Raw genomic sequence first — 27,705 nt, forward strand, 5'->3', positions numbered from 1 at the left:
AAATATTGGCCAATAGAACGTTGTGATGTTTGAAACGCAACAATAGAGGAGTTCAGCTCGCAATAAATTATGAGCATAATTGCATATTAATTCGGAGATGAAAAGAAATATACAATTGGCTTGGTAATAATTTATTCATGTACCAGCGAATCCGTCTTGCATTGTTTCTGACATTTCCCTGCTTCCCAGGCAGCTGCATTACAGTAGTAGGCTATATGACATAATGATTTGGAATTGTATGGAGCAAATATGGAAAAAACAAAAAAATATTTATAATACAACCAATAGTCTGTAAATAATAACAAAAACAAAACAAAGAATTATAACTGTACGTCCTGACAGAGCACAAGATAAAAAGGTCATGAGACAGGTTAATAGGATTACAAGTGCTACAGATACCTCTAATTTTATGTCCTTACGTTGATAAAAAACAAAAAGAACTACAATTACAGCATGAATTTACATGAGGTGGCTCAAACACAATTACAAAACATTGTTAAAAGAAAAGAGAAGCCAAATATGAAATGACTGAGGGATTAGAGTTCACCCAGGTGTCTTCTGAATATCAAGCATGTAAAGCACTCTGCACCAAGAGACAGGACAATCTTTAAGCAGTAGCTCAGTCAAAGGCATTAAGGTTTGTAGTCAAAAAGCAACAGATGACTGGTCTATTCTTATAAGTTTGACTCAAGCAAATATAGTTTGAGGCCATTTTATCCTGATTTAAGCTAACCCTCTGTGTTCAGGTGCAAACCGTCTCTAACAGCATCAGATTCCATCATGCAGAACCTTAGAAACCTCAGAAATTGCTGACGATCTCAGTCTTGCGCTTAAGCACGTGGTCCCTGCTGAATCTAGAGAAGAGATGCAGCTGCAATATGCCTGCAGAGTTGCCCACTAGCGCCCTCATGTGGAGCTGTACAGGGAGATCTGCTGCATCTTGCCCAACTGAGTCAAAAGACGTTTGATGCGATGTTTGAGTTGGGGCAGACGGGCGAGTGGCTCTGGGGGCTCTAGCTCACCAGTGTAGTCCAGCCAGCTCTCCAGCACTGAAAAGGACAAAGACACATATTTAGAAACATTAACAATAATTATTGGTGAGAAAATAACCCAAAACAGCAGATGGGGACAGTGGTTAAAAATGTCTAGTTTTGTAGCCATGTTGCATCAACAAACATAACCAAGGGCATATTCAAATCCAAGCACAAGTCTAATATCTTAGTTAATGCTTGCACGTAATGTGTTCAAAAGTACATAAAAGTGCACTGTTAATGCATAATATAGGACCTTATTTAAAATTGACATACAATAATGTGATCTTACCATCAAGTTCCCTTTCAATGAAGTCCATTCTGTAAGAAACCTGGTCTTGGACAGCGTCAATGTGATCCAACAAGTTGAGTTGCCACTGTTGATGGTGCTGGCTGTTATCCTCCGCACACTTCTTCTCTTCCTTCACCTTTTCTTGTGACCAGGTGTCAACCTACATATAATCATACAAATTGGAAAATATTTTTATAAAACAATTCAACTATACAAATATCTAACATAGGTCCAGCTGGTCACCGCCATGTTCAAAAGATACCGCCAGGTATTAAGATAACTGTGAAAGCGCCACAGGCGGCGCCAGCGAAAAGCACCACGGCGCTTGCACGGATCTTAAAGTAATGCGAGCGGCGTAGTACTTTTTGCTCGTGCCGCCTACGGCACTGACCATGTGAGCGAGCACCATAGTACTAACATTTTTAAGTCCTTTTTGCAAGCGCCCGCACGGTTTGTCCCAACGCCATCCTTCAACCTAAGCCCAGCGAGAACACTGAGGTCTTACAATTTTGAATTTGAAAAAATAAATAAAACAGGTTTTACGCCACGAGTTACTTCATAAATATTTTAAATCATTTTTAGTTAATTTATATTTTTACATTACTGCAATTGGATAGTTTAACAATTGAGGCAGTCGGAGTACACATACGTGCAAAAATGATGGTACATAACATCCTAATTTTCCCCCTCCATCCCTTGTTGGGAAATGGGAGGTTTTGTCTATAGGAGTTTTTGTTTATAAGAGTTCTTCTATTAAGAGTGTTTTTTAAACTTCCTATATTCTGTTATCTGTCCTTTTCCTCTGTATCTACCTGCGTTGTATCAATGAAATTTCCCCATGTGTGGACAATAAAGGAATATCTTATCTTATATTATCCACGTTAAGTTTTTGATGTATGAAAAGACAACTTGACTTGGAATTGTGCAGCCACATTTAGAAAGACTATAGGTGAGCAAGTTTGAGGAAGATTGTCTATTTTGTATGTACATTTTTAGTCACAATTCTAGTTTTATAAATGAGACAATATAATAATCCCTCTTCACACTGCACTTCGGTCCCAGAACATTGCTGGGTTTGCTCTGTTCACACTTAACTGGGCATTTGTCTCTGTGTCCCATCACGAAAACAATGTGCTGTCATTTAAATGAAAGAAAATGTAACTGAACTGCACAGTGTAACCATGGCAACCAAGCTTGTAACCAAAGAAACGAGCAGTGGTATTGGCCATTTTCCTGCTTTATTCACCGTGCCCTGCATTTGATCTGGCCATTTTCTAGAATGTCTTTACCAGGGAAGTCAGTTCTGCTTCATTCACACAGATCCCTGCTAATACCAGGTCAATTCCCAGGTAAGGCTGCATGTGTGAATGGGGCTTGAGACACATCAGATTGTGTAATGTTCTGTGTACAGTTTCACTCTCTAGTTTCTTTAATATTTCTCAGTATAAATCTCTGGTCTGAGAGCTCTGGGCACTGAACCCACGCACCTTCTGTATTGCTCATTTTTAGCAAAAACAATTACCAGTAAACCACCAGACAGCCTTCTGACCCAAGACCACTTATTTCATTCTCACTCAATTCTACTACTAAAGTGTCAACAACCCATGTCAGACCGATTAATGGTGGATCAGGTGCTAAATAAATGGAATGTACAGTAAAAAAATAAATCCCACGATAAAATGTTTACAGAGCAGTAGCAATTATTCTTTTGAAACAGAAGTAAAAGTATGCTCACTCACAGAAAGATGAACTTGGCCATCAGCAAAAGGTAAAGTCTCCTAATTGGTGAATGCTTTGAGCATTTTCAAACAGTTCTCCCCCTATACGTCTCAAATTAAAATGATAAAATTGTATCTTCGTTTCAGCTGACCCTTATAGACCATACTAATAGGGGGGAATATATTTCATGTAGTTAAATTGTTGTGGTTAAATTGTTGTGGAGTTTACCTAAAATTGGGCAAAAAGAGAACTTCTGCTATGCACCAAAGTCAATGTAAAGACCAGACATTTCAGTGTAGGTGGAAAAAATAACCAGTGTAAGGCACAAGGCTGACTGGATATTTAGCAATATTTTGAGTTTTCTGAGCAGATGGAATCAATTTTCACCCTCCGACCATTTATTTGCATTCAAGTGTCGCATGAGAGTAAGAAAGTAAAACAAAAAAAGTTATTGTCCATTATACTTGGGCCTGGACCAAAAGGTGGTGCAGACTTTGACCCTGGAGTGTAGCGTGTACATCACCTCCCGAACAAAGGTTTGATAGTGTGTTCCATCATTTGCACCTGCGACATCGCACATTAAGTATATTAATACATTCTTATCACCTTATTGCAAGTGGCCGCAGACTTAGGCTTGTCTAAGTCAGGCAGCAGGCTTCCGTAATGCTGCTCCGGCTCCAGGAGCTCCTCAGTGATCCTACGGTTGTCTTCAACTTCAGAGGCTTGTCTAGTTTCTACTACAAGTCTCTGCTCCACAGCGGGGTAGTAGGCTCTGGGTTTTTGGTAGCAGTGGTCGCTGGTAATGTACGAATTCTGAAAAGAGGGGAATGGGGAGGACCAGGATGAAGACGAGGTGTGGGCTGTGGCAGCACGACTCAACCTCTCCAAGGCGTTGGACATGAGGACCTCTCCTCGGTTCATGTCTTCATCTGGAGTGATCGGAGATGGAGCTAGATCACTGCCTCGGCATGAATCAGAATCTGTGTGAAAACGTGACCTCTCGGCCGGTTTCCAGGGCTGGCGCCACAGTTGCAGATCAGGGTGAGGGTCGTTCCTTCACAACAACAAAAAACGGTATTCATTAGCAAAAGGAATAGTTTAGGTGGATTTTTTTTAAGACTCAAAAAACAAAAATAAATACTGACTGTAAGACACTCATTTTGAGCTGCAGTCCATTAAGGATCTCCACCACATGGTGCACATCTCCCAGCAGCTGGTGAGTGCTAGTGATTTTTTTAGCATTCTGATGAGAGTAGTTCTCTTCCAGGAATGAAAGGCCAAACATGTGACCATTGCTCAACCACTCACGGTCATACCAGTAACGCTGGCTTTGTCTCTGACCTACAAAAACAAAAGTCAAAACATTCTTGAATCTTCCACAAATTAATACTGATAGCAATTAAACTGGTCAATCACAAATGCACAACTGTAGAGTAGATTAATTAACTGAATTAATTTGTATAATATATATAATAAACAGTCAAAATAAAAGGACCAGCATATGGGGAGGAAAAGCGGTTGCCCTCACCTGGAGGATCTCTGCAAATGTAGCAGGTATATCTGTCTGGGACATTGTCTTCAAGTAAACCCATGCAGGTGCCATGCTGCCAGCACAGACACTCTTCACACTAACACAAGAAAAGACAATTACTCACGCTGAACCAGAAACCAGACTCTGAGAAGTCAGACACCCACCTGGATCATGAAGTCATTATCTTCCTCCACCTCACAAATGCAGCGTACAATTTCTTGGTCACTTGTGTCCACAGCTCCCGAGTCGATGCTGAGGGGTGGTGTAGTGATGTCCAAATCCCCAAAGTCATCATCGGTCCACCCACAACTGTCAGTGGACCAGTCACTGAAACTATCCTCATCTATAATTGGGACATAGTCAAGGGTTTGTCAAAAATGTTTATATCATTGAAATAAAAATGGTAAATTCTATTAATCATGCACATTCTAATTCAAAGCTTGTAAGCAGAGAAAACATAGAATTCAATCCATCTACAGCATTGAAAATAAAGATTCTGCAGAAATAGTAAACCAACTAAAAAGGACACAAGGCTCAAGATGGATTGAATCCAACAGAAACAGAAAAATGAAGGTAAAAGAACTGAATGAGACATGACAACGACAAATGAGAGCACCCTCAGATACCCACCATCCTCCCGCATCTGCTCTGAGAAGCTCATTCCAGGCCTGCGGGACCCCGCCTCAGGGTTGTGAATGTGTGTGGGGGGGCTTTTGTGCGGCAAAGTCAATTTGGCCTGACGACCCAATAAGTCAATATTCTCCTCACTACCCGTGTAGTCTGGTAATAAAAAGGGAAGGGAAGTAAGCAGACGCAGAACAAAACGTCATTTATAGATTGTTTAGCAAAGAATATACTGGCAGAAATTGCAAAATAAACATTGGCAATCAAATACGCAATAGGACTCTGTTGTAAAAACGTCTTTATGCACACGCTTCAAACAAACTGACACCAGTTCTACCAAGAAGGGCTGGGAATCGCTGGGTATCTCACGATACAATACACAGCTCACAATACGATAATATCGCAATATGGCGATGATCGATAAATTATCTATATTAACTTGCAATATATCATACATTTACATAAAGTATTTCAATTTACTTTTTGTTGAAACACAATGATATAAACAACTTGTATCCCATTTGTTAAAAAGGCTCCATGAGAGACGGTTATGCTGGCCCTTTAAGGGGCGGAGCCTAGACCACCGATGAGCGGAGTTTTGTGCGTCAGTGTTCGCCATCTAAGTTTATAGTTTAAAGCAGTTTGTTTGCCTCCCCAGTCTCGCAGTGTGTGCGTTATACAAGAACACACACCCACATAATGCGAGACAAGAGACCGTGGATCTATAATATAATAGATCCATGATCTCGCGGCTCACCTTTTATTTTACTCATCCGATGGCATTTCCATGTCCGTGTAAGACTTCTTCCGCCCACAGCCAATCTCGCCCTGCGCGCCCCCGCTAATGCCAAAGAAGTGTCTCAACAAAGGAACGGCGTAAAGAGCCATTTATAGCAGCTTTTTACAACGTTAAACGATCGATACTTGACGAGAACGCATTGAGAATCGACCACGGGAGTAAATATCGCGATATATTGCCATATCGATATTTTGGCGCACCCCTACTACCAAATAATGTGTTATTTTGTCAGTGTAATTCATATTGTAGGGGGCATCAAAAACTAAATGCAGGGATTAAAAAAGGGAAGTAAATAAAGATGTTGATTTGCATCATATGAAGAGGTGGTGGCCTGACAAAGGTGTGATATGTCCCCCACACAAAGAAGTGAATGGAGCACTTTGTGACCACAGCCAAGGCATTTCCACAGTGAAGGCACATGCAAGCAACAGAGCAGCAGAAACAAACTAAAAAAGGTTTTCTTACCAGACATGGCCTTCTTCTTCTTTTTTCTCTTTTTCAGCTTAATTCGAAGAAAATCTTTCTGTTTGGGTTTATCCCTAAATTTGTCTTTAACGGAGCCTGTGAAAACAACCCAGAAAAAAATAAAGAATATTGTAACTAGGGATGCACAGATATGGGCCTATATTCACGTCAATGAGTAATACTGGTATCAGCCAAAAGCACCAATATCAGCCTGCCGATATTACACTCCAATGAAAGACTTAACTCTTATACCAAAATACCAGCACTGAAGAGACTTTATGTTGCTATATTCTCACAGAACAAACTGAACTTTCTTCACTCAAAAGACCCAGAAATGACAGTTTCAGACTTTAAAATAATCTATACAAAACCTTTATATATACACATGATAAATTCACTTGCGATCCGCCATAAATGCATGTTTTTTTCCAGTCATTAGTTTCATTTTTCTCCTAAACCAGTGTAGACATGTTTACTGCATAAAACTTTAGTGTGAGTGGTTTTAATAAAGAAAAATGAGCTCTGATCAGACACTGCTGAGGCAGAGCAGCACCATGACGACACACGGGCTGAAGAGATACAGAGAGATATTTAGTTTTTTGGCCCGTAGGCTTTATTCGCCAGGACAGGCTCAGCGCAAAATGGGAATGAGCCCGGGGAATGACATGCAGCAAACCGTTGAGCCGGACCCAACCTCACGAAGCCGCGGCCTGCCCCACACGCCATCCCCTCGTCCATGAGCGGCACATAAAATAATAATCATATTATAGCCTATAGCCGATCTAGATCTAAACATAGTGCTGTAAAATGAGTGTTAAACACTTTCCCTTTTTCCCTAAATTAAGGGTGTTTTGTATTCCAAGTGATTCTATACATTTTAAAATAGATTTGATCCATATTCAAGTCGTTTTCCCGTAATATCAATATCGTCCTAAAACTATATTGGTGCATCACTAATTGTAACACAAATAATGCATTAGTAGTTTAGAAATAGTACTGACCCATATCAAAGCCAGATTTGTCCATATCTTTGTCAGGCTGGAATCCATTTCTATCCAGTTGGTTTTCCTTGGTCTTTTCCCTCAGCAGAGCCCTCTGGTGGTGGACTTGGGCATTGACTGCAGGTGGAGCAGATGTACGTCTGCCTCCCGTCTTAGGGCCAGTGACCATTCCTACAGACTCTGCAGGGGAAAGTGAGAGGAATCGCAATCGTACACGTTTATACAAGCCCATTGTCCATACACTTTACTAAACTTATGATTGTACATGAAATTTAGTAATAATAATTTAAAAAAACAACAACATTAAAATAGGACATTGGTCTTTTACTTATGTGCAACAGAGGAAATTCAATGTGGAGTGCCATGCAGCAAGAATATTAACTGAGGATCCCATATCTTTCTTAGTTCATGCTCCACAAAAAAATTAACTAAGTTTATTTTCTGTTGAAAGCCTTTTCTTACTCCAGATGACAGAGGAACTCACGCATTGTGGCAGAGATGGTGCGCCTTCTTTTGGGGCCATCAAACACAGAGGGTTGTTTTTCAGCTGCTCTGGTGTGTACACTTCTGACTGAACCACGCTCCAACTCCGGAAGCTGCTCTTCACCGTGATAATATTTCATATGATAGTGCAGAAGCTTGGCCTTTCGGAAAGACTTGGTGCATCCAGGAGAGCTGCACTTGAAAGGATTGTGGTCAAGATTGATTGACAGGACGGGAGGAGGTTGGTTTTTTATAACCCGGTACACTGAAAAAGATCAAAGAATAACAGTAGGAATCAACAGCTAATCTTGATTTCTTGCCTTAAAATATATTACACTTACAAGGTTCTCTGCTGAATCGGTTGGGGTTGTGGAAACCCTGTTTTCTGACAGCTAAAATGCACATCTATTAGTCAAACACATGCTGGGGTCACTGCAATAAAATACCAGATAGCACACTTACGTTTAACAGGCTGGGGAGGCGGTACATCCACTGGGTGCTGAGAGCTCTCTGATGGACTTGCAGGCTTCTTTTCCACATCTCCATTGGTTTGTGTGGTTGTCATAGTAATAGAGTCCTGCTCTGTCATCGCAGACATTTTATTAGAGTCTGTGTATGGCTTTGAAAAGTCAGAGTATGGCTTTGTTTTTTGTTCAGTGTGTTCCTCATCATTTGTCATTTCTCCATTGAAGTGACACATGTTGTCGCTTTCCACCTTGACTCCATTGGTCAGTCCTGTGTCTCTGTGTTCGTTATGGTCAGATACGTCATCTTGTCCATGGCAAGATGACGACTCAATATCCCCATTTGTTTTAATCTCCTCTTCGTGATCTTCATCCTCGCTGCTGTTCTCCTCCTGATCCGAAGTACTGCGCCTGGCTTGCTTCATTTTTGGCCCTCCATTCTGGTGAGGTCTCCGGTCACGGCGGTTTGGGCCCCTTCTTGCCATCCTGTCTGCAGACCGGGCCCTCCCAACGCCCCGCTAAGACCACAAAGAAAATGATTAAGCAATAAATACAGTCTTCACTCTATGCTATGTGTGACTTACTTCTTTAATAAAAGGTTTCACGTGTATTCCCTTTACTGTCTGGACAACACCGTCGTAAAATCTCACTGTGTAGGAACCTTTCAAATAGACAAAAATGGCTTATCTTTTTTGCATGGCATAGATATTAAATGTATAATTAAAAAAGTAGATAAAAACTAGATGAACTACAATGTTAATAAATGCAAATTTACTGAATAAAGATGAGGCTTCTCACCCTTTTTTCAATACCCACCATCTTTGTTGACAGATGTGACCTTGGCAGGATAAAAACGGCAATCCGACCAGCTAGCGAGAACCTTGTCGTTTACATGAAACCCCTGTAAACAACATGCAGGCCCTTAAAATGTTGACAATAGTTTGCAAAACCCATTTCTTCATCAGTTTAACCCCCCCGGTATTGATGGCCGTAAGCCAATGCCTCAAATACATTGACAAAATTGCAAGGTAATGTATACATTATTGGTGGGCTCTATCCAAATGGCAGTAAATACAGCAATACTTACAGGCATAGAAATGTCCTCATTCCGGGCCTGTCGCCTTAGCTGCACCCTCTCTACAGGTCGTAAATAAGGGCTAGTCCAGTCAAACCACTCATCATAACGATGGCTCCACTGGCGATAATGGATAAGCACTTTTTCATCTTCATAATCAACCTTTTCTATGTTTGCAACATACCTATAAAAGGGGAACATGCATGTGAAAACAATACGCAACCAATAAAGGGTAAAAAAAGGTCAAGTCATATGGTGCAAAGAAGACAAAAATGAGTGAAAGAAAGATGAAAACGAGCAAAGGAGGCCATGACTCACCAGTTCTTGAGGCTGTCTCTAGCCTCTAGCTGAGCTCCAACCTCAAATGTTATCCCTCTTCTGTTAGGGGGTGTCTTATTCATACTGGCCACATCAGTATGATTACTGCTTCCTGTGCACACACACAGACACACATTACAGTTCACTACAGCCTTGTCTGAAGTGTGCTCCGGGGTTAGACAATAACAAGCTCATACTAACTTTTGCAGAAGTAAATACATATATTGCAGCTGTACATTGTGAAAAATTACTGTACAGTTTTGTTTGTGGGAAAACTTCCAATCATAACCAAAGCTTAGACTTAAGAACTGGTTCCAATATTAGAGTTTAATTGACAAAAGATTTATCAAACTTTTGTCACTATTAATCAGTGAACTGGTTGTTGTGGTCACAGTCTATTGTCTAAATATAACAAAACTATGTGTTTGAAGACTAGATGTGAGAATGTCAGTCCAACCATGTTCACAAATGTTCACCACAGAAATAGGTGGGATCTGTATTGTCCTAGTTTGAGTATAAGAGGTGAGCCATGCCTCAGATGGTGATGAAATGTGCAACCCATATGAAAAAGAAACAGTGTAGAGCAGTAACCAGTTTGAAGTGCAGAATGGTAAGGTAAACGGCAGATTGTTCTCGTATTAGCACAAGTCATAATTATTCTCTCCGTAGTGCACTTAGTTTATGAATGTAAAACACGAGCAGAGGGAAGTCTGAATAACAGCGCCTCCTTTGTCCGACTTCCAGAGCTCAACTAATGACGCCAACTGCGCGTACCCATCATTCACTTATTTTAGGCCACATGTTTACGATGTAGGACTATGCTTTTACGTCACACTTGGATACATTTGTCCGTAAATTAAAAAACAAACAAACACAATTTACACATTTAAATGAATGTCGTGTACGCCTTCACTAACCCGGATATGCCGCTTCTCGGCCCACGTGTTCTCGGCCCTGTTTATTCACGTGCAGACACAATGGGAGACAAAGATAACTGCACCTCCAAATGCCGCGATTTTGTGGACCAACGTATTGCGCAGAACAATAGATAAAGATCATAGAGACTCTACTGGGTGCTAATTTGTATACAAAATATGTTTAATCGCCCGTGACGTGGACATTAATCCAGACAACGGAAAGAGAATTGGATCTATGCAACAACATGGGTGTACAGCGGATGTGATCGTGGGTGTATTGCGTTCTACAAAAAGAGCACGCAATTGTGATATCTTAATTGCCCGTAGAGGCCCGTTTAAAAGAAAAGTCGTCCTTTTTCTTAACAGAAACTACAATAATAATTCCTGTGCGTCTATTCCGCTGTTTTGTATTAATAAACTGAGCAGGTTGCACTTCATTAATACTGTGCATTTTTTGGGAATATGACCTGTTATTTCCACAATCTCCCACATTGTCCGGTGTTTTGTAACTCGTAGGCGTAGCGCGACACACTGTTCTAACTTGAGTCACATATGTGATGCCGATTGGTCTAGAACTGCTCTTGTGGGCGGGCTAACGGCCTTTGATTGGCCCTCACAGCTGTCACTCTCACGGCTCAGTTCGCGGCCTCGCGGTGGGCCTAGTGCCTCACACTTTTCCTGCAGAGAACGTGCGGCGTGGAAATAAAGAGAACTTCCAAGTCCTAAATTAGCAAAAGATATGTCACTACTTCTGGACTAGACAAGTCGATCAGCCGTGACGACGACGCGTAGTAACACAAAGAGGTTCAAAATACGACCAGAGCCAAGCCTGAACTACTTCGTCACGTTTGTTTTCAACTAAAAAAGCCGACATGCTGCATCAAACGGCCCTAATTCACTATGCTGTTCAAATTCGTAGCGCTAACCACGAGACGGAAAGCTGCTCGCAATTCTTACCTTATCTCCAGCTCCTCTGTGTCGGGTTAAATCCAATATGTGCGCCGTAATTCCTTTTAAAAGCCAAGATGCCGCTTCTTCTGCCTGTGTCTGCTCCAGATCACGCAGTTGTATTTCTGTGTACTCCGCCGGCGCGGGCTCACAGACTCTCTCTGCGCATGCGTGCACTTCAAGCCATTGCAACTCGTTAAACCGAATAAAAGAGCGCGATATGTCAATTAATATAGTTACATAGACTACGTATTATCGTATTCAGCATATGTAGACCAACACGTAGAAAAACGAAAACATTACTTTACAAGAGATGATAAAACTTTAATAGTTCCACTTCCAAAATCATTTACATTTGAGACGAGGGGGGCAAAATCAATATTTTGTGTACTAATGAAAATGAAAATGGCTAACATTAGAATACGTTTTCAAGCGAGTTTATTCTCGATTTGTTTGTGCAGTAGTGGCACCATGTCTCCAATAGATATCGCCATTCACTGTGAAGTCCTGTTCCTTTGCGCGGTTAAACTTTTGTAACTTGCAAATAATAATTTTAGGATTTTTAAGTACACCAAAATAGAATAAGACTACAACTGTTCGACTGCCTTTTCAGACAATATGTTCATGGAATGCCGTGATCAATTAGTGCCATGTAGAGAAACTATAATAACTTTATATACATAATAACAACCAAAGATACACGTAAACAAATCTTTATTTTTGGACAATCATCCCATATTTAACAAGTTATGCACACACATACACACACACATGGCAAGTGGTTTGATTCAGTCCTAGGTTGAGAGGTGGGGGTTTACAGCAGACAACGCAGAAATACTTTAATTATTTCTTATTACCCCAAACCATTTTTTAACATTAGAATACACTTAAAGAGTTAATACTATTTACAAGCTCATCATATTTACACATCCAAAGCCTGAGAGCGGAGACGTAAAGGGGTTTCTACAATTATTTAGTTCTCCATTTGGTTTTACATTTGATTTGTATGTGAGGAAAGTCAGGCTCTGAACACCTGAATTATACAGTAAAAGATGCAGAATGAGAAAGACATAATTACCAACAACCCCCACCCACATTTTCTTTTGGAAACTATGATCATTGTTGAGACTCTCCAAGCCTTGCTTTAAGCCAATAAACATTTTTTTCAAAGTCTTTTTCGATTTGGCACTTTGAAATGTGGGCTTCAGTCTTCATATTCACGTTCTTTGTGCTATTTATGGTATAAGCGGTCAGGCTATCAACAATACTATCTATGCTACCGAAAACATCACAGGCGAGCAATTATTAAGACACCATTATTTTTCTGACACATGTTCCTGCAATATTTCAATTCTCTATACATATTAATAAGGAAACAAATTATTTGCACACATAACACACTTCATAATCAGCAATGCTGTTACAAATAGTCCCAGTGTCCCCTGTAAGGTTTGGAAGAAATGTTCCATTTCATCTTTGGAAGAAACAGAACATTTGGTTTGTTTTACATGCAGCAGCAAAAAGTTGTAAATGAAAATGCTTTCCAGTGTGTTCTGAAGGACAGTGCGTGTGTGATCACAGATTCAAATGTATGTTTATGTCAGATGCTGGTAGCAAACACAGCAAAGGCAGATGGAGTGTTGTTTTTTCATGTTTAAATCACTCCATCAATGAAGCTAGTGTCAAGGTGAACAATGAGCATTCTCAGGAAAGCCATCTCTTTGCGAGTGTTCTCAAAGATGATACGAGGGTCGTCTGACTGACATCGCAGGCAGTTGGGGGCCATGACCATAGCCAAGTTGTTCACATCCATTTTGGTGACGGCAACATTGGTTGGTTGTGCAAAAACCTACAGGAAAAAAGTAGAATCAATACAAGTGTAGTGGTCTCTCATTCTTATACATAGTGATGATGAAATATAACATTAAGTCTGGCCACGCCAGACAAGTGCAAATTAATACATGAAATCTGTATTACCCCGAGGGGATTTTGTCTTGTAAAGAGGGCTCAAAACACATTAGACGCAGCACATTATAACAGAGTGTCAGCCTATTGTCAATTATCTTACATTATTTAAACTCAAACAGCATTTCAATATCTGTGTTGTCCAAATGAAATAGTTTGTCACTGGAGAAGAAAATAATCAGATAATAACAATTTACAAAAAAATAATAATATCACAAAAACAAAATATAATGGAGGGAGGTAGAAATAAATGGTGGTCTAAAGCCATGTGAGGGACCCTAAGCCAGGGTCCGGCTGCCACTTGGTTTTCCTCTAGTTTTCCTCCGTTTAATTAACCCTTTATATTTTAATTATTCTAAACGTTTATGGCAAAAATGAATGAAAAATGTACTATCAGAACCACAGCAGACTTCAAAGTGAGAGGGTTGAGCTCCATTGTGTGCCTTGATAATTCTTTGAAATTGTGTTGCTATTACCATGGTAAAAGTTACCTGAAGGAAATTGATGAAGTAACAGAGGACAAGCCTGTTAAGCTCAGGCAGAGCCTGGACCACCGTAATGGCAGCCACGGGGTCATCACAGTTACTGATGCACTGCTTGTAACAGTCCATTGGGATGAGTGGCTCCTCCAGCTCACGATACCAAAGCTTCATTAGGGAGGCTAGGCCAGAGGAAGAAAAATAAATGATAACAGAACAGACAAAAACAATAAAAAGGTGCTAACATGTATTCTCACCAGGAACATTGGGGTCTGAAAGATTCTCTGGAATCCTCCACTGATCCACCTGAAGCTTCAGTGCATTCACCTCATCAATGTCTCCAGGCACTCTGTTGACAGACATCCAGTTACTCAAAGCAGCCACTAGAGGGACCTAAGTATCCACGTTTATCTCGTGAGCGGAGGTCATCATAACACACCCAGTTGAACAATATTTGAATGTTACCTCATGGCTCAAAGTACAAGCATTTGCATGACAGAATCTGAAAGCAAAACTACTAAATATACTATTTGGAAGGTACCAAAGTTTTGAGCAAAAGTACGTTTACTGTGTCCCAAGTAACGAGAAGATGCCTTTCCTCTGCTACTCAACTAGAAAAACATAGATTAACTAAACCACACACATGCATTTAGGTCCAATACGCATAGAATATGCAGACAATAGTACTCTAATTCCCTCTCATTGTGAACATGTCCAGACGTGTCACTGGTTTAGGGGGTGGAATTTTACCTGAAGATGCCCTCTGTCTGAGCCCCGTCCAGCCCCAGGACATATTGGGACAGTTGAACTTGTACCCATGGCAGTTTCCTGTCTGGGAACAGCTCATTCTGCCTCTCCATAACCTCTTCAAGGGAGCTGCCGAACAATGAGGGGGTGACTATGGCCCGTCTGCTGTGGTCGACCTCCTCTAAGGTGGGCTTCCGAAGGCCCTAGAGGGGAAACACAGTGTTATTTAAAGCGTTTCATAACCGGAACTATGACAACAATAGCATGTCTTTTGGAACACCTGGAATAGCAGCATGACAATATCTACATCTGTAATGACGTTTTTTTGTTTTTTTCTCTCGATAGTGAACTCTTCATGACTCATAGTATCATTGCACGTTACCAACCTATGATTTAAAAAGAAACCTCTAGGTAACAAAACCTGCTTACTTTTTTCCCACCCGTGATGGCCACCTTCTGAAGCTTCCGATGACAAAACTTGGCGTAAGTGCTAATAGGCAGACCTGGGGAAAATACAAACTAATATTAGTTCTGAACAGCTTTGTAAAACTCTAAAAAAATCAAAACAAAAAACCTTCAACAACTGAGAAATAACTTAATTTTACCAGCACTGAAAATTAGGCATATAGTTGGAGACCTCTGCAAAAACACTTAGGTAAAGCCTTTAAGCAGGGGGCATTAGATGATAGCCAAAACAATAAATGAGTCAGACTCTTCCACACAAATACGACAAGTAGTTGTTGTTTTTTTCACCCCAGACATGTTGAATGGAGCATTAGTGGTAGTGGGCTGTAATAGGAGAACCATGTTGACAAGCATATGGGGGGTGGGGGGATCAGACCAGACTGGACTAAACTGTCCGGCCCAGAGGAAGATTTATGCATCTGAACAAAAGCTTGAGAGACAGGATCGAGTGATTCATCAGCATGTATAGACTTAAAGAGGCCTCCGGAGAAACGACTTGTGCTACTGCCTGTACTTATCACCTGTATCGGGACATCTGTGTTACGCAAGTTGTAGCTGCTAATATATTCCACATAGGAATATAATAGCAGTATCAAAAGCAAGATATTAAGCGAAGATATTAAGACTATATTAAGGAGATATTAATACTAAATCTAGTACAAGACAAGTTACTAAAAACAGAGATATTAATTATTGTGGTATCGAAATAGTTTGGAGTATCGGGGCTTTCCGTCAGTATTGAAATTGAGTTTGAAAACACGATTTCCGAGCTACATATTATAAAGAGTCAAACTTTATTTCACAGTATAATTCATTCCAAGGTAACAACTTCAATGGTAGTAAGGGATAAAAGGTTGGGTATCAAATTCCTTTTTCTCCCATAGTGTATATCGTAAAAGCAGCACGTAGCTAGGATTGATGTGCATATGCCTGAAAGTTCAAAGATGTGAAGACTTGCAATGTGCCAAAATCGAGTAATGCAGCTTATTATGTAATTGTATGTAGCTACATTGTACATAATTAGGATGGCACATTGAATTCAGTGTAGTGCAAAATAAAATATTAACTAAAACCTAGGCTATATTTCTGGAAACACATTTTCTTTATGAAAAACAAACTATAAATTCAAAGATGTTCCAATTTCCCGAATGCCAGATTTCTTTAAGCAGGTGATTTCTGTGAAACTGCAGCACATCTGACCTTGCCTGACTGTAATTACATCGAATTAGAGATACACTTTTGATGTTGGAGCAGACTTTTGACATGAATCCCGATATAAATAAGTGGTTCTAAAGAATAGGTCTGGTCTGTTAACGGACAAGGTCTATCTGAGTCTATCTGATGTCATAACACAGATTTGTTCAAGGATGTCCACAATCTCGTACTGTAATACTATATGCTCCTGTACGAAAGATTGTATAATATAATGTAAGACTTTTATTAAATTGAAATTGTGAGACGTATGTGAAATATAGTCCAGTGAAGCTTTGCCCTGAGCGAACACTAGGGTCGAGTTTCCCACTTTTTAACCTCTTAGTCTGGAGTGTTTTGCCTCAACTCTGAGTCACTGCAGTACAATGTGTGGTGTCTGTAGTGAGTAGCCTGGTTTTCTCTCTGGTGAACTCATAACCAAAGAGGCCATGTGGGTTCTATTGCGGGCACGTGCTGATGACTCTTCTAATGGGTCTTTGACATGAGTAAGAAGAAAGACCACTGATGTGAGTCACAGACAGGCTGGACCCTTGTGTCCACGAGCCTCTGAGATTCTCATCCTACTTGTTTTTCAGTCCACACTTCTGTGAAAGTCATTCATTGAACGTCCAAGTACAAACTGCACGCATCAGACTTTTCCATGCTACTTCCAGAGCACAGTCAATAGGGAGCAATACATTACACATACACAGCAAACACTTAAACACTTAAAAAGAGTAGGAAAACCATCTTTGTCACTGGCCAACCAACATCACACTCTGTCGAGCAGATAACCTTGTACAAGTGCAGTTTACTGATTAAGTGTTACATTAGACATAAATATTTTAAAAAGGTCGCCAAAATAACTTATATGAACTGAAATGTCAGATTTACCTTCTTCCTCATCATCTGTGCTCTGTTTTCTCTTCTTTCTTGACTTTGAGTTCTTCTTCAGTTTTAGATCCTGTTGATCCAGGATGAACTGAGTCACTATGAATCAAACGGTGTATAAGTTATAATTCTGAAGGCAGGAAAACAAGGACCAGTGTGTGCAAAAAGATTAGCTTTCCAATTTCAAATGTTTATTGTGTAAAAAACACGGCAGGCAAACAAGGTTTAGTTGTTAAAAAAAGTTGAAACAATCACTAAAATATCTAGAGACAGCTTTTTTGAGCTAATCTGTGGCAGAAAATGCCCATAGGTCTTTGAAATCTTGGCTCTAGATGAATTGCCCTGTGTTTAATGTAGGTCTATAGTAAATGGTTGTTTCATGCATTTGTCAATAAATATAATTGGTTAAGAAAAAAAATCAGCACACATTATGGCTCATCCACTTTTCTTAATGTATGGTGTGTCACACTTGATTTTTAGTGAACAATCTTGCCTTAGTTTGAAGAGATATAAAAGGTGACCCACCGTGTAGCTCAATGTGAGACTCACATTTCTTGTCGCTGGCGGGGTCCGTGTGTCTCTGGATGTAGCCCTCCAGGTAACAGCGGAACTTTGGTGACGGTGCAAAGAAGGCCAAGCTGACTGCCATCAGTTCCCAACCTCCTGCTAGACTCCTGGGAGTTGCGTTCCCTGTGGTCTGCCTCACCAGCTGCACATAGAGCTCGTCCCTTAGTCCGGGCAGGTCCCAGCACTTTGTGACGATCAGCAGGGCGCAGTGTCTTCGGTCCAGGCGGGATGGCCGGTCCCCCATGTAAGCCTGGACCAGTTTGAACATTTCACAAGCTTCTTTACGGACAGTACGGTTGCTGGTGACAAGCATGGGCTTTTTGATGGAGCCTCGGTTCCAAGAGAGCATGTTGGCGATGGACACACGCCTCCGAAACAGGCCTTGGGTGTGCATGTTGAGATGTTTGCTGGCCCAGTCCTCCATGCCCATCTCTGGAGGCGGGGGTTGTCGTAAGGTGGCGTAGGCAAGCTGGTACGACATCCCAACTCCTCTTCCTCCATCAGAGTCTGCTCCTTCTCTCCCCTCTGGGCGGTGAGGGCCTAAGGAAGCAGTACGTCCATCTACTATGCCTTTCTTGTGACTGTCCAGTGAGGTTGGGAGAGCTAGGGTTCCCACCTACATTAAAAAAAAAACACAAGGATTTTAGTCTGGGTAATTAATTAAGAGATGAGTTCAGCTTTTTATTTTTACTTACAGCAGTACAGCAGTACCACATAGATTGTTTCACACCTATTGTGTTGAGCTCTGATAAAGTTCAACAGTTGCACTAATACCAAGTAACCAATTCCAACTAAAAAACTCTCAAACGCATTTACTGCTAATCAACTTGGCAACAAATAAATTCCAACTGATTTATACTTGAAAAGTGTAAATGGCAGTGAAAAGAGTCTTCATGGGGTCTATAGACAAGCTACAATCAACATGCCGTCATCCAGTGAATTGTTCAATCTGAGTCCCTTACCAACGCTTGAATGGCCTCAACACTAGCCTACGTGCATGCAAATCTATGGTTACCTTGCTTTAGACGAGATTTCATTGTGGTCTTTATGACTATAAGAGCACCTCAGCGCCCATAAAACCTGAAATCCAGTAACTGTGATAAGCTCAACAAATAGCCAGGAATAACATAAACCTGGGCCAGATTCTACACTCTAATTCACTGAAAGAACATAAAACACACTGACATGTCTGTTCAATGAGGCCCTGATGTAATAAGGAGCAGATGACTGCCAGACATGCTGGACACGATATGGTTTCTCAATCAAATGGAGATCTGTGGTTTGGCTTTGGACTATTAACGATCAAAAAGACACCATTGTTTTTGAAAGCGGATCACTCAAGCCCTTAAGAACAAATGAAACGTGTCTAAATATGGACATTTTGATGATGAAATACTTTGTTCTATACAGAGTCCAAATATGCACAACCGCGTCTAATCTGCTTCTGTGATGTAACCTGGGGTCTGGGGAACATTCCTGGAGAATCAGGGGCCCCACTCTGGATTCTGCTGTTATTGACCAACACGTGATGGCTACAGTAGAACCAATAATCTTATACAATCCTGCCTGTTGTCAGCTACATCCATCTGCCAATTTAGGGCCATATGGGACACAGTAGTCCTTCTTCCTGACCTACGGAAGCCATGTCCTGAGACTCAAAGCTCTGGCATAGACCCCAGACGTCCAGGAGCTCCTCTGGCATGGGAGAGCACAGCACTTGCAGTGCGGCACAGATGGATGGTGGTAAGAGGATGACAGGTAATGCCAGGACTTGGGTTATTAATGCCCAGACTACTATCTCCACCCTTTACTTCGGACCCAGGAACATAGGATAACCTTTTTGCAAAATGTTAATTATTTTAAGTAATCAATAAATTAGACATTGAGCAAAAAATACTTGGACAAATTGTTCAGTAAAAAGCTGCAGCATGGGTGTTATGCTTCACAAGGGGATTAAAAGATTTTAAAGCGTGCGTGTCAAGGTTGGTTAAATGTGATTTGTACAACTTGTAGAGCCTATACAATGAAAGTGTCTGTTAAATAAACAATTGTCAAAAAAGTACTGTTTATAACAACAGGACTTCAGTCTCTCAACTTTGCAATAGGTATAGATATTCCATCTTCTTGTGTTTATTCACATACTAAAACTGTGGATGTGTTTAAAAAAAGGTACCATGTACCCCATGCGTGTACAACAAGCTTGTTTGGTAAGTGGTGGGATACACAGGCTTCTCAACACATCTAAACCCTTACCAGAGAGAAATGAGAAATATTATTTGACTGTGTGTTGTGTCTACAAATACTTTGTTTTGTTTGTCATTTCAATATTTTAAGTTGTGTCGTTATCGGTTATCTCTAGTAGAGTACAATTTTCATCTAGAAAATCTGTTTACCTGAGAAGGGGGTCCTGGGGTCTCCGGAGATGTCAAGCTTGCCTGGCTGGTCACACTCATCTCCAGTGTGTCCACTTTCTCGTACGTTCTCTTCTGTCTTCCAGGCATCTCCAAAGGACACAGAACAGGGTTTCCTCTGCCTAAAGATCGAGGTTCTGACGTAAGATCCTCTCGTGATGAGGACCTTCCAGATCCCCCGGTGCCCCCTCCATACCACCGGAGAGAGTTAACAGGGGAGCGCGTTCGTGGGACCACTCCCCTGTCCACCATCTCCTGGTGGTCCCGACCAGCCCGCACCTCCCTCATTGTGTTGGAGCGACTGACCGCCTCCCTCATCTCAGCCATCAGCTTCTCATGGGTACACAGTTCACCAGTGCTGCCCACTGAACCTGGTCTGCCTCCGGCCCCTGCCCCAGGTCCAACTCTCCTCCGACTCTTCCTCCTCAGACTGGGGGAAGGCCCAGTTGAGTAGCCCGAGTCCTGGTAGTTGGCTGTGGGCTGGGGTGTCGATGAAGGGAAGTCTTGAGAGGCCTGGCTACTCTGGCGGCTATGGCGAGCATCCATGGCACGCTGCACAGTAGCTTCGAGGACTCTCCAGTTCTGTTTTTTTTCCAGTGTATTGGGGGCCTGACCGGCCTCTCTTTCCCGCCCATGTCCTCTCGCCTGGGGATGGGATTGCGCTAACTTGGGCTCAAGTCTACAGATAGGGGAAGGAGTACGAGTGGGTACAGGAGAGCTGGTTACAAGCCCCTGCTTTGGGTCAATATTGATCATGTGTTTGATGCACTCAAGTCCAGCTGGGCTATAGTCTGAAGACGAAGGGTTTCTCCTGTGTCTGGAACCAGGAGTTGGATGCTGTAGAAACTTGGGTTTTTGTAGGCTGTGAGTGGGTGTCAGACGAGATAATTGCTGACCATGATGAGCCCCCTCTATTTCCATGTCTATGGGGGGCTCATCATAAATGGGACATTCAGTAACTGGCTCATCATAGATTGGGGTGGTGTAACTGTACGGAGGAGATACAGGCCGAGGGGTGCTGGTCTGTGACCGGAGCAGCCGGGGGCTGGGGTGACCACCATCTGCCACCAAGCAAAAGCTTCCATTGCTGGCTTTTCTCAGGTGATGGGCGTGTCGTGCATCCACACCCATTTTGCCGGAAGGAGCCGTTTTATAGCCTTGTGCCGAGTGTCCTCCCTGCTTGTTGCTGGAGGAGTGCATGGTGAAGGTGTTGGTCTTGCCAGGGCCGCTGAGCTGAATGAACTGCTGCTGCATGGCTTGACCTCGGCTCATGCTGTTCACCTTCACCAACATGGCTGCCTTAGAACCAGGTGCAGGCTGCCATCTCTGAGGACCATCTCTACAAAATACAAAAGAGAATATATTAGTTGATGTGTATAGAGCAAATACTGTTCAGATGCGCAGCCCATTAAAGCGAAAGACAAACAGTCAATGTTTACACGCACCGCTAACAGTCATGGCCTCAGGCCATTAAAATGACTGCCCTTGTCCCAGTACAGAGCGTGACAGGGATCTATTTATTGACACACCCTGGTGACCTTTTTGTTACCAAATGCTCTTATCTGGACAAAAATATGCAAGCCTTGAACAAAAACACTTATATAACACCAACTAATCCCATGTTTTTGTCAGTTTTCTAGAGCAACCCGTATAAACTTTATTTTAAGTTTAAAGTTACATTTTCTAACCAGGTGAGATTCGTTTTATTCATTTGAAGCAGTTAAGTGACTTGGAAAAAAGTTGAATCATAAATTCTTTTGAAATTGTTTTACTGACCCAAAGCTCAGTTTTTAGTCTGGCAGTCATTATAGCCCCGCCAGAGTGTGGGCAAAGCAAGGGCCTAAAAATACCTTTACAGTGATACAATGTGTGACTCCATAATCTGTAGTATGTCATACTGAGTGACATCTTGACTAAAAATGTGTTGTAACAAATCAGTCTATGACAGCAGAGCATCACTTAAGATTATTCTAAAGACTTAAAATGCTACTTCATCTCATTTCGGTCAAGGGAATTTCAAACCTTACAGTCCAAACCTAATCCTTGTGACACAAACAATATGCAATGAATCTGGTCACACTGCCCTGGCACCTTAAAATATATACATATAGTCAGTACTTTTGAGATGAACAAAAACGTGCCATTTCGAATGAACAAATGTGTCGTGTGAGAGAGCATGATCACACATTAGCTCTGAATCACAGTGGGGAGCAGACCAGATTAGGTCAGTCCATGTGATCAATTCAAACAGTGTGGGGGTCAATTTTTCTCTTGAAATGTATTCAATGGTCTAATTTTCTTCCTCTTTATCACTAGAAATCCGCAAAACAGCAAATAGTTTTCAAACGTACATACATTGTCACAAACTACTGTGCTGGACATATCAGATCAAGTAATGGAACTTCCTGAATAAAAGGTCAAGGAGACAGGTAATGCAGCCAAAGCAGGCTTACCTTCTGTGCGCTTTTAACGTTCAGTACTGTGATAAAGTGGATCACCTTCTGTTCTCGTTAAATCCAAATGTAAACACACATCAGTGCAGCCACCGTTCAAAGGCTTTATCCAGCAGCACTACACGTCAGTGAAAAGTTGAGAGGGCAGTAACGGTAGGCAGGAAGGGGGAGGGGGGAGGAGATAAAACAGACGAGCCCCTCCTCTCCATAAGTCCTGAGAACAATGGTCCACAACAATTCCCCTGAGGTCTGCGAGCCAACGGCTGACTTCCTTAAAATGCTGCAAGTTTAAACTAAATGCAGGCCTTTTCAGCCTCTGTTAGGCTCTGGTGTCACCTTTGGCTTTTTAACTTCATCGACAGTCAAGTCCTTAGTATAAAGTCCTCTCAATGTATTAATTCATTAATTTTCTACCGCTTGTTCCCGTTAGCGTTTGTGGGTGACTGGAGCCTATCCCAGTGACTTTGGGCCTTAGGCGGGACACACACTGGACTGGCTCATCACAGGGTTAACACAGAGACACGCATACCACAATTCACTCACATTCATTCACTAGGGGCAATTTAGAGTTGCCAATTGACCAAAGACGTGCATGTGTTTGGACGGTGGGAGAGCGCCGGAGAACCGAAAGATAACCCACGGTAACACGGGGAGGACATGCAGACTCCACCCAGAGAGATCATGTGATGTTGGTCTGGCCCGGGAATCGAACCCATGATCTCCTTATTGGGAGGCACCATACTATGCACCCTCCTCTCAATTTAGTATCATTGTATTACATTACAGAATAGGATAAAGTAAAATAACAAGTTCAAAAATAGCACAATCAAGCACATAATTTTTTTGTGCATCAATGCAGCATTACACCATAAAAATACTACTACAAGGGATGATATATCAGTTATTGGATATGGGAGTTTTCCCCCATATATTGGTATTGGGCCGATTTAGCCAATATTTGGCAATATTTCTGTCCTGCTGTCCTCAGTGCATCAAATTTGACTTTTTGAACAGACAAAATAGAAATAGAAGGCCAATTAGCTGGCTTTATGTTTACACATCATCATCATGCCAGAAATAGTTTTATATCCAGGATAAATAAAAATTTTGTTATTATTTTTACAAAGTGAAAAGTTCATTTGTGAACTTTAACATAAATGTGTGGTCTTACTATCGGCAATATAAAGAGGTTTATTTTTGTCACTGTGGTCACTGAGATATAAATTGAAGAAACACAAAATAACAGTAAGTTGCGTTGAGCCAAAATGGTGTTTTTATAAAGTTGAAGGGAAATTTGAAGTTAATTATTTCAAATTTTCCATTTGACAATAAAAAGAAATTCTCACCATTACATCCCCTATTTTCCACAACTCTCGGAAACCATTACACCACGAGTGGTTTTGAATGTAAACAGCCTCCATGTGTCTTCAAAAGGCCTACTTCATAAACCGGTTTGCGAGGCACCAGCACCGCCCAATAATGCACTTTACTGCAACCAAAAAAGAGACAGACAGCCGTGTGTGAAGACAGGGGCCTCTGATAACTTTGGGATCCACTGCCGTTTAGTTGTTACAAGCTGGTGTGGTTAAACAAGGTTGTGTGGCTAACAGCTGTAGATGTGAGAAACCACTGTTTGTGCTCTTTCAGACGGTGTATGTTTTGTCACTCCAACAGGATGGGACTGATTTGGCAGCGACGAGCCTACCACCTAATAGTTTAACACTGCTCCGTTACGATGCAGAAAACATCAAGGCCGGACCGCACAAGTCAAAGCACAATAATTATGTTCCTCTTGACGCTTGCCAAGTTGTTCCACATGATCTTGTTATAACATTCCGTTTAATATGGATCAGTTTTCTCAGGGTGTCACTAATCTATGCAAACTGAAAAAAAGTTATTATTTCCTGTCTGGAGTGGTGCTATGAAGGGTTTAAGACAGGACTTCCCCATAGACAAGACAAACAGGAAATGCCTATTGCAAGATTCACATAGGATGGAACAATAAACTATTTTAGATTTTTCATATAATTAAAATCCAAAAGTGTTTTTTTATATCAGTGGGACAGTCCTGGTTAATAAAAGTTACATTTATATAATAAAAGTTAGATACATTCCAGTTAAATGTCTTTCAAATATTCAGATATTTTAACAATTTATAAGCCCTATTGTTATTGAAGTGATGTTTACTTGACAAAAAGATGTATGCCGTGACACTTGGCAGTCAGGAGCACTCGCACGTACATATTTTGTTTTGGAATAGAAGGATTTGGTAGCGTTTTGTGTTTTGGGCTTTTGACAAAAGTTAGTATTGTATGTTCACCAGTTCTAAAATAAATTGATTTGATTTGATTTGATTTGAGTTCTCAATAATTAAGGACATGACAATGAGGCCAGCTACGAGACCCAATAGCAGTCTATGGAAACGACTCCAAATCCAGGCCTTTTATCATATTACACAGTGTGCATCACTAAAGCTGGGCCGCTGCATTTCTGCACTGTTACTATATTTGAGTGTCCTAACGTTAGTTGAGCCAAAGAAAAAGAGTTTTGGACACAAATTTGACCAGAAGATGCCACAGTTCTACAGGAAGTGTGAAAGAAGGAAGGCACATAGCCGAGGGAGAGGAGAGGGAGGGTGTGGGTGTAAATGAGCCTGGGTGGGGATTAGTCGTGGGAGAGTGCAGCGAGAGAATGAGCGCGGAGCCATGCATTCCACTCATTCAGGGGCCTCAATCTGACCAGTGGAGGAGCCTCAAACAATGCATGGCTGTGCCATCGTCACGGCGACGCCTTCTTCAAACGGCGGCAGCAGGGGGTGGAAAGATGAGCGTAAAGGTCATATACAACCTTTAAGAGCTGACCGTGCAAACACATTCTTACGCAACACTCACCAGACCTATGCTCTAGTCTCAATGAGAAAGTTGTTTGCATAAGGTGTGTTAGCAGCTGCCAGGCTTACAGGTGTTAACTGATGTTAGCCTAAGGTGGGGATAGAATAATCTCCTTTTCTAGAAATAAATCACATGACGAGACATGAAACTAGCTTGGGTTGCAAGACCAACAACAATTAGAGTATTTTCTGTCAAGTCATAATTCCCATTTAAGACAGAGCCAAAGCACAGATTAATCCAAGTTTCTATGGAATGTGCACTAATGCACGAACAACCCAGGTCTTTCAGTGCTTGGAGCTAGCATGTGAGCACTCCAGAAGATGAAACAGAAACCAGAAACTAAAATAAAGTTAGAGGCCTTGTTACAAAATGTAATGTTAATCAGATTGCCCTCAGGGGCAGCAAATTTACTTAAGGTCAGCACATTTCAATTAGACCACCAATTCTCCCTTCTCACACTAAACACACGGCTCTGTAGATGCGATCTGACAGTCAGTGTGGTCAGGTTGTCTCAATCAGGAGCTAAATATACTATAGGGATGCTCCTGTCAGCAGATGCTCTGTCTCTACTTTCTTTCCTGCCTGAAATAAGTACTGTGGAAAAGCCATCAGCTAGGTCACTTTGGTAGATGGTTTTATACGTTCATAAATAAACCCAATGGGAATGACAGCATTTCAAAAACAGGTTATTATTAACATCGGCTGGACCGGAAAAGGATATGAGGTCCTCTGTTCTGAAAACACCTCCCACCAAAGACAAATGGGTGTTACCATCTACTGTATTCATTCTAACGGAAGGAAATGGTGAAGACAAAGACAATTCATTGAAGACAAATCTATTTCTTACAACAAAATGCATGAACAAAAACACAACGCCTTTAACAAAAGATAAAGGATACTCGGTGTTGAATCTGGTATCCTCTTCATTAAATGCACATGAGAATAATTCAATATTTTTTTTTGTCTTTTGGCTCATGGGTTTTATTTGACAGGACAGTAGGGTGAAAGTGGAGTTAAGAGCAGGGAGGACATATAGCAAATCTTTCAGAGCTGGGAATCGCTGCAGCGAAGACCACTCCAATACCGAGCAGCACAAGATGATACTTTTCCAAAATGTCCCAATTGAAGCAGCTGTTGTGAGGGGTGTATAAAATTGTTGCCGAAGCATAAAATGGGGGAGTAGTTGGCAGCCTCAGAGACACCTTGAGGACCAGCTGCCCTGGGACAGCTGAAGTGAGCCGAGCCAGCATGTCTCCTCTGTGCGTGTCTGAGTGGCTCCTACGGTCTACCCCTGGAGCGCGCCGGGCCTCGGGAACAGCTACTAGAGTTGCAGTTCAAGTGACAGGACCAAGCCAAACCCTGCAGGATTCCACAGAGATCAGCAGCAGGAATTCAAAAGAGGAACTCGGATCTTATTACAGTACGTTTGACATGCCTATTGAAATTATGGCAATAGTGGAACAAAATGGAACAAAAACCATCACATTGAATTAGTGGGATTCCAAGACAAAACACATTTCGAACTTTTTCCCATCCATGTGCCATTTTAGTATTGTACATTTCTCTCTAACAGATAACAGAAATATACTTGGCTAACCGCCTAACTTAAAATACATAGCAATTATTATCAAAAAGTAAACGATGTAGCCACACACATACGATTTGTACAACTAGAAGCAGACAAATAGTGCTGCAATTGCATAAGAAATGGCAAGCATCAATGTCATATATTTTAAGAATATGTTTAGAAAAAAAAGATCTGAAAAGATAATGGCAAAGATAAGTGTTTCATGACAGTATAAAAGAATAGGCTTATACCATTTGCCATTTATCCCCAAAAATAGCCTCAATACGCATATCTAACTGGTAAATGTTGGAACTATACTCTAAAGTAGACAGTTGTGAAGTTGTGCGAATACAAAACACTTGTTTGTTGGGGGAGTCACGCTTAAGGCTTGCTCATGTGCTGCCACTGGTT

General features: G+C 41.4%; 3 protein-coding genes across 8 annotated transcripts in view; 1 reads left to right on the forward strand and 2 right to left on the reverse strand.

Moving 5' to 3' along the window:
* Nucleotides 1-15,611, forward strand: part of mafbb (v-maf avian musculoaponeurotic fibrosarcoma oncogene homolog Bb) — a 185,404-nt gene extending 169,793 nt beyond the window's left edge. The window contains exon 2 of the transcript XR_011927833.1: nt 15,596-15,611. The gene's annotated coding sequence lies outside the window, so the exon portion shown is untranslated. The remainder of the gene's footprint in view (nt 1-15,595) is intronic.
* On the reverse strand, nt 116-11,801 carry phf20a (PHD finger protein 20, a). Of its 4 annotated transcripts, XR_011927832.1 has the most exons (18): nt 11,677-11,801; nt 9,803-9,914; nt 9,497-9,668; nt 9,226-9,310; nt 8,994-9,070; nt 8,408-8,927; nt 8,287-8,337; nt 7,947-8,210; nt 7,463-7,642; nt 6,462-6,557; nt 5,204-5,353; nt 4,738-4,916; nt 4,571-4,670; nt 4,188-4,383; nt 3,649-4,096; nt 1,324-1,483; nt 765-1,049; nt 116-728 (listed from the first exon to the last, which is right to left on the reverse strand). XR_011927832.1 is itself a non-coding variant. In XM_072451967.1 (17 exons), exons 2-17 carry the CDS (start codon nt 9,883-9,885, stop codon nt 907-909), a joined length of 2,904 nt encoding a protein of 967 aa, XP_072308068.1. In that variant the 5' UTR covers nt 9,886-9,914; nt 11,677-11,801; the 3' UTR covers nt 116-906. The 4 variants fall into 4 exon arrangements, 3 of the variants coding, with proteins under 3 accessions (XP_072308068.1, XP_072308071.1, XP_072308070.1); XM_072451967.1 differs by having other exon boundaries at nt 116-1,049; XM_072451970.1 differs by lacking the exon at nt 9,803-9,914 and having other exon boundaries at nt 116-1,049.
* arhgap46a (Rho GTPase activating protein 46a) overlaps nt 12,365-27,705 on the reverse strand; it is a 30,674-nt gene continuing 15,333 nt past the window's right edge. For 2 of the 3 annotated variants that reach the window (XM_072451980.1, XM_072451982.1), the window contains exons 3-10: nt 20,366-21,722; nt 17,931-18,588; nt 17,409-17,504; nt 15,288-15,361; nt 14,862-15,061; nt 14,369-14,460; nt 14,124-14,293; nt 12,365-13,516 (exon numbers count right to left, since the gene is read on the reverse strand). In XM_072451980.1, coding sequence (XP_072308081.1) covers nt 13,322-13,516; nt 14,124-14,293; nt 14,369-14,460; nt 14,862-15,061; nt 15,288-15,361; nt 17,409-17,504; nt 17,931-18,588; nt 20,366-21,722 — 2,842 coding nt within the window. In that variant the 3' untranslated portion in view covers nt 12,365-13,321. The remainder of the gene's footprint in view (nt 13,517-14,123; nt 14,294-14,368; nt 14,461-14,861; nt 15,062-15,287; nt 15,362-17,408; nt 17,505-17,930; nt 18,589-20,365; nt 21,723-27,705) is intronic. The other variant, XM_072451981.1, reaches the window with a different exon arrangement.

The sequence above is a fragment of the Eucyclogobius newberryi genome, unplaced genomic scaffold (genome assembly GCF_026437365.1).
Source record: "Eucyclogobius newberryi isolate DKJ021-1_F unplaced genomic scaffold, fEucNew1.0.hap1 SCAF_19, whole genome shotgun sequence".
NCBI lineage: Eukaryota > Metazoa > Chordata > Actinopteri > Gobiiformes > Gobiidae > Eucyclogobius > Eucyclogobius newberryi.